General features: G+C 40.4%; 1 protein-coding gene across 1 annotated transcript in view; it reads left to right on the top strand.

The window, feature by feature from the left end:
• The first annotated feature begins 612 nt into the window (after window positions 1-612).
• Window positions 613-7,112, top strand: part of LOC118418266 — a 14,436-nt gene continuing 7,936 nt past the window's right edge. The window contains exons 1-8 of the mRNA XM_035824112.1: window positions 613-1,335; window positions 2,107-2,249; window positions 2,633-2,885; window positions 3,090-3,649; window positions 4,927-5,055; window positions 5,426-5,443; window positions 5,739-6,157; window positions 6,341-6,636. Coding sequence (XP_035680005.1) covers window positions 1,296-1,335; window positions 2,107-2,249; window positions 2,633-2,885; window positions 3,090-3,649; window positions 4,927-5,055; window positions 5,426-5,443; window positions 5,739-6,157; window positions 6,341-6,636 — 1,858 coding nt within the window. The 5' untranslated portion in view covers window positions 613-1,295. The remainder of the gene's footprint in view (window positions 1,336-2,106; window positions 2,250-2,632; window positions 2,886-3,089; window positions 3,650-4,926; window positions 5,056-5,425; window positions 5,444-5,738; window positions 6,158-6,340; window positions 6,637-7,112) is intronic.

Raw genomic sequence — 7,112 nt, forward strand, 5'->3', positions numbered from 1 at the left:
AAGATAACCTGAAGCTTACCATGGAGGACATTGGAATAACAGTTGTTGCTGAGACATGAGTCATATTTTGTTTTGATGTTAAGGCATGCAACAGTGTTAAAAATCACCTCAAGTCAAACCCATGTCTAGTACAGAGTCTGCTTGCATCATCCACTGAGGCACCCGTGTCAGCATCTTCTCCTCAGCATCTGCATCTGAGAACAGCGCAGCCCTGTCAGCGATATTATAGAAATGTCTCTGTCACTGAATGTTAATGACCATGTTCTTGTAAGATATGGCTGTCTTGAAATACCAGCTGTAATTGTACGGGTGAGGAAGCTGGACTTGCCGTTAGATACTTTGAAAGTGTTGGTGGTTCAAGTTCAGCGTTGTATTCTGCACAAGATCATGAATATGAGGTGCTGAAAGATGATCTCATCAGAAATCTTACAGCACCTACAATGGAGTTACGTGGCACTCGTGTGTACTTAAAGTTTGCTGATGTATAGTCAAATCTGTATATTATTAGACACTTTGTTCTCCATCGAGTAAACATACTCATTGCTACAATGTATGCATCTGCTATGTCAATATGGCATTGATAAGTGTAGTTATAGTATGTTTATAACCAAGGGGGGATTTGCATATATCCCATGATGCACTTTACTTTCGATCGCGTTCGATTTTCCGCGCGAACGCCGGCAAACCCGGAACTGCAAAGCCCAAGATGTAGGGCATGGGCATCTTCAAGATGTTGGCCATGTTGGACAGCAGCCAAGAGAATTAGGTGGGTAATTTTCGTCATTTTTTAGAGTTCGGGAATTGTAGTTTTCCATGAAAAGTGTTGATGTGTGTGATACCCGATGAACATGTTTAATTTTGAGGTAAATGCCGATAGACTTCTCATGCGTAAATCCCGTTGTCGCATGTTGGAGATTTGCATATAGTGCTATCAAATCTTCCGCATTGGTTAATCAAATAGTGGTGCTTTTTAAAAAAAAGTGTAGTTTACGTATGGTAGATTGATTGTGTGTCTAAAAAAACGAAAAGCACCAAAAAGCACTCATAGGAAGATCACGAAAACAGCCGCGCAGGATCGCATGGTTGGTCGTGTTTACATACGCCTGACAGTCGCGCGGAGGCCCTTTAAACTCATTAACATATGCAAATAAGCCGGTAAAGAAAAGATGGCGGACACGTAAACAAACACGAACGCGCCGTAGTTTTACCTTCCTAAAGCAATTTAGAAAGTTTGGAAAGATTGTTACAGTATGGGGACTTAGCAGACATTCAGGGAAAACCTATTCAAACGGAAAATGTTGTTGGTTGGACTGGAAACTCGCTTAAAATGCGGAGGTGAGTGGGTATCGTATATGTCGCAAAGGCGGAAGTTACCAAGATGGATTTTCGTACTTCGGGTCGATGAATTCACTTGAAACTCATGAGAGCCCAACCTGAACGTATTACTGTACTTGCAAAAGAACTAGATTTATGTAGCACAGACTTTTCAAGGGTGGGCGTTTGTGGGCTTAATATTCGCTAAACAGACGGTCGCTCGGGATCACATAGCCGTAGAACTTGTTTACCTATCTTGTCATTATTGACTGGTTAGGCTTGCTTGTGAGTTATACGAAGGAGTCTGATCTACATTTTCACCTTCACTGTCATATACGTACTGTCGTTGATATTTGGACCAATAAATCTTGTCAAAAAGTAGTTGTAGTCTTTCAGTTTCATAATTTGAGAGTCTGTCAGAATTTGTAAGTTATCAAGTGGTGCAGTGGTGTTTATGGATTATTGTTGATTCCCCAGGTTAGCAGTGATGTTTATGAATATCATAGTTTATTTTCGAGAGTTTTTAATCCTTGCCAATGAAACAGAAAAAAATTGCATACCAGACCAGTTTATATCTTATGGGACATCCATAGATAGAAAATTATCCTAAATTGTAATGTTAAAGGTACATTTTGCTTTAATTTTGGTTCTTTATTGACATGTTCAATAACTGTGTCTCATTCTCCCAAAGTGAGCAAAGTGTCATCAATAACTTCATTGAAATACCTCAAGGAAATATATTCTATAAAAGGGTAAAAATCATCTTAGACTGTCCAATATTGTTTCCCTCAGTCATGATGTCTACTCCATCAACGCCCCAAAAGAGGCCACATGTTGGCGGGAGTGGTCACACCCCGTCTGGGAAGAGGAGGCAGCACAAACATGGAAAGAAAGATGGAGGAGCTCGCCGACCTCTCTCTTTCCTAAGTCCTAAGGTGATTAATTGCCATAAGACAGAAAATGTTTCCTCGATCAAGATCATCATTGGCTGTTGTGGTATGGTCCAACAGGATGTAGCAAATTTACAAATTGTTAGCTTTCACTGATGACCTTACAGGTTAAGGACAGTTTTACTGTTGTCAATTATACCATTAATACAATTATTTCACTAATGTGATGTTATTTCATAGTGCACTGATGTGATGTAATTTCATAGTATGTTTATTACATCATGAATCCCTGCAGAAACTATTCAGAAGTCGAGTAAGATTGGTGAGCCAAGACTGATGATGACACTCAGTAACAGTTAAACTATAGCAAACTTTGCTATAGTTTCTCCTTGTTGCTACAAATTACATGTATCCTGTATTTGCAACAGATAACACGATCTTTGGGGCACATGCTCACCCCAAAGATTCAACTGGCCAAGTCCCCTCGGCCTGTGAAACACCATCAGTGGACTGATAAGGAGGACAAGGCATTGATCCAGTTTTTGGATCTAAGCCACCTTGATCAGGATGAAAATGTCACTGACACAGCATCCTGGCCAATGAGGCACGCTAACAGTCCCTTTTGGACAGAGGCTGCAACATCAATCAAGACGGCAACCAGGAGCAGTGAACTTCTTTCAGGTCAGTGAAAAACAATGGCTCTTGCTGTCTTTACCTTGATAGATTATTGCAACAAGTTTAGAACTGATAGAAATCAAAAGAAGTTCTATTATTTCTCACATTTAGTGTGAGTGTAGTCCCTCAAGGTGTTGGGATATGAAGTCATACCTTGTCAATAGCAAAGGTTTCTCTTAAGTGACACACTGTTTCTCTTTCTATTCACAGCAAACACAGTGAGGAACAGGTGCAGGAAGTGGAGGACGAAATTCGACGAATCCCTTGAAGCTGCTGTGAAGTCTTTTGGTCTTGAGACGAATTCAATCAGCCGTGCAAAGAAAACCAAAGAAACAGTCAGCAGGGGATGCCAGACAAAGAAGTTGACTGTGGACCAGCAAACACAAACTGAACATAGCTGCCAGGATGATGTCACAACAGTACTGTCTTCTTGCAAGGCCCTGACCCAATCAGAATTTGATTCTTTCATGCTTATGCTGCTTCCTCAAATCGTTCAATCATCTTCAGTTCTATCCTTTGGTGATAAACTGTTCTCAGTTGTAGCTACAGCAAAGAATATTTCCACATACCCAACCGACTTCTTTTCAAAGTCCATCAATGCCATGTCCACCCTACAAGAACACAACAAGCCCAACATCCTGTACAAGTTTGCCCACATCTTGAGCACCAACAGGCCTGGCACCTCCACACCTCTGCTCCAAATTGACAGGATGCCATTTGGATTACTACAATACCAGATGGAGTTCTTCAGTGCCACCAATGTACATCAGGTTAGCATCAGTATATAATGATACTTATCTGATTTACTAATTTAAAATGATAGCATTTCCAGTAAAGAATGCCTTCTTAGTTTTTGTTTGTTGTTTTGGCTAGTTTTGTCTAATTTTGTAACTAATTACCTCAATTCATTTGGGTTTTCGGAAAAACTTGTCCAGTCCGGAGTGCGGAAAACCCTGTCCAGTCTGAAAAGAGGGTCTGCATGGGGGTATACATTGTAAGCTGTCTGAAAAGAGGGTCTGCATGGGGGTATACGGTGTAAGCTACTAAGTACTAGTATACAACAACATTTTTTTTTATCTTTAATACGGCTAAGCACAGAAATAACATCAACTTGAGGTGTGACACAATGTCATACAAAAATTATTACTTAACAAAAATCATCCATCATTGTTACTTCTCATCATATAAAAAACGTCTACTCTTTAAGTCTTTGAGACTGAACATGCTATTAGCCTTACGGCATAATTTTGCAAATAAAACACATTATTTTTAAAAGGATACATAGTTCTATATAGCTCACAACTTGTACTATCGTTTGAAAAATGCCATCTCGGCTTTATTGTAGTGCATTGTAAAATATATTGTAATGTTATAACATTGTGTACTAAAGTCGTGTTGATATTGAAACCTTTCGCAGTCATTCTATTAAACCAGGATTTAAACAGACCAGCTCTCAAAATGAGTGCTGCGCACTTATCATTTAAAGAAAACCTTTCAAAGCCTGTCTTTGTAATGTATTGCCATTATTTAACAACCCGAAATTGACGGACACTCACTATCCATTGTTTGATGGACAATTCTCTCCCCTCATGTCCTACCAGATAAGTGTTAATTGGGTACTTTGCATTTGACAGAACTGACTTTGTGTGCATGCATATTGCACCTTTGGGTCACTCATTATGCTGTGTAAGTGCTGTCTGAAGTAATACTTTTAAGCATTGCCAGGAACCCCTATGCAGACCCTCTTTTCAGACTGGACAGGGTTTTCCGCCCCATTTCCCTGTCTGGACTGAACAGGGTTTTCCGAAAACCCCAATTCATTTTTGCTACCATCTTCCTGTGCAATTAGCCAGGCCCCAAGCCATGTAGTGTTGGGCAATTAGAAGTGTGATCAGGAACTTTGTTCATTGTGGTAGGAGGGTGTGAACAAATTATCTATGGTGATATCAGATATGATGAAGATTGCAGACTTCATAGCAAGAGACAGTGTTATGTCCAACTTGTTATGGTATTAATTTATACAATGGTACTCATGTATGTTCTGTAGGTCAGCATTTCTCCAGACCATGCCAGCTGGTTGGAGAGCATGTGTGCTGAGTTTCCAACCAGGTTCTTGAGGCTGTTTCGGGGGCCAGGGTGGAGTGGCCTGGAAAGCACTGACTTGGACCCATTGAAGGTTACTACATGTATAAAGATGGCTTTTATGTTTCACAAATTTTCAATTGTGATGATAACCAGTCCATATACTTAATGTAGTATCTGAATATTTGCAATAATAGCGATACCTTTTCAATTCCATTTTGTATGTATTTGACATACTTAGTTATTCCAGTAGATTCCCTAAGTTAGTACAGTACTAAGGAGGCTGGCTCAGAGTGATATTTACCTTGAGTAGTATGATAACATGAATTGTGAAAGAATTAGGGGCACTTAAATACTGTGCATTTGAAGAAAGTACATCTTGTTCTGTTACTGTGTAATTTTTGTCTATTTTTTTTTACTTGTCATGTCTTATTTGACATATGATTCTCTTCCTTCTCTGACAGGCACATATTAATGTCGCCGTCACTCCGGAAAGTTGGAGGTTAGTTTCTTTCTCTGCTGACTTGACTTTAATGTTTGGCCTCTCTATTATATCAGACTGTGCAGTACCACTGACATTAGTATGTTTTATCCGTGTGATATATCTTTGGCCCAAGTACACTTACAATGCAACTCCTTGTGATGTCTATGAATGGAAATTATTGAGCTTCATTTGGTAGACACACTACTAAAGAATAGACATGGATGTTGGGAAAACTTTTACTATTTTATGCATATCAGATTAGTATACAGTAAAGTTTGTTCTGTTATATACAGATCGCTGCACTGGAATCCTTTGCCAAGATGAAGCCAGGAGCACGTGTCTGGTTTAAGGCTGATGCTTGTGATTTGAAGGTTGCTCTGCAGACATCTACAAAGGGCAAATGGGCTGGAGACGTTGATCTTGGGGATGGAAGCCTGGAGAAGCTAAGGGCTGACAACGACAGACGCATGGTCCTTGTCAGGGAAGCTGGGAAGTCCTGCGTGCCACGCAATCTAGAGGCCTGTCTCCTCAGTCTCCTTCAGGATCTTGGAGAAGACATTGATCTGCTGAAAGGTGGCCTTGAGGCAGCAAACAAGAGGTATAAGAAGAAATTCGAGCAGGCTAACTCATCTACAGATGTGCTGAAAAACCTGGCATGGGACAGGGTAGAGTACAATACCCTTCTGGAGCAGGCCAAAGCCTTCTATGAAAGGTGACTTTTAGAAATATTGACTTCAATTTTCTGTCTGCATAGTTTAAATCAAGTAGTTAGCAAAGCCGCATTGCACAACTACATGTACCTGAGCTACTTGAAAAAGCACAATTTATGCTTCACATCAGTTGAGGATGACTGCTTTACCTTTACCTTCATGCACATGCTTTCTATATTATGTAGGTATGAAAGGCTGCTGGCAGCTCTTGGAACTGCTTCCCCTCAACCTGGCCGTGTGGCCCAATGTCTGGTGGAACTGAGAGAAGACAACAAAACCTACTTGCACAATCTCTTCAAGAAGAAGAGAGTGGCTGCTGATCATGCATTGGTCGTTATGGTGTCTGACGAAAGACGAAATCAGAAGCCCTATGCTGTGCCAATCCTGCTCATTCCATATCACAGTATCCGGGATCAGTTCCTCCAGCAGTTCCTGGACAAGTGCCATGAGGAGGCCAAGAAGCTGGGACTGATACCTGTTGGTAAGAGTCTATACTTTACATGTGAAGCTTAACTCCACTATAAACATAGTAAAGACAAAAGTTGAAGTTAAAGCACAAAAGTAAAAGTAGAGTGTTACTCTTGTCTGTATTTTGTAATATGACAGTGCTTCTGTTGAATGATGCAAAGCTGAACAAAATCCATTATAGGAAAATTTGTCTTCTTTATTGAGACATTTCAACGAAAATTCATGATAAAGTCCATTTGTAGACTGTAGTCTTTGCTGAGGTGTTGACCATTGGTATATTCTGGTGCAATGCTAGTGGGTTGGCCCTAGAGCCTGTGCGCTGGGGGCTTTTTTAGGTACTCAAAGCTAATTTTCCATTTAGAGCTTTTTCATTTTGCAAATCTATCAGTGATGTGGTGCTTTGTGATTTGTTGTCAGGTGATGTTACGGATGGAGAGTTCAACTCCCTAAGGACGCTTGGGAACAAGCGCCCCATTCATCTCTATGAAA

Source organism: Branchiostoma floridae, chromosome 6 (assembly GCF_000003815.2).
Source record: "Branchiostoma floridae strain S238N-H82 chromosome 6, Bfl_VNyyK, whole genome shotgun sequence".
NCBI classification, from domain to species: Eukaryota; Metazoa; Chordata; class Leptocardii; order Amphioxiformes; family Branchiostomatidae; genus Branchiostoma; species Branchiostoma floridae.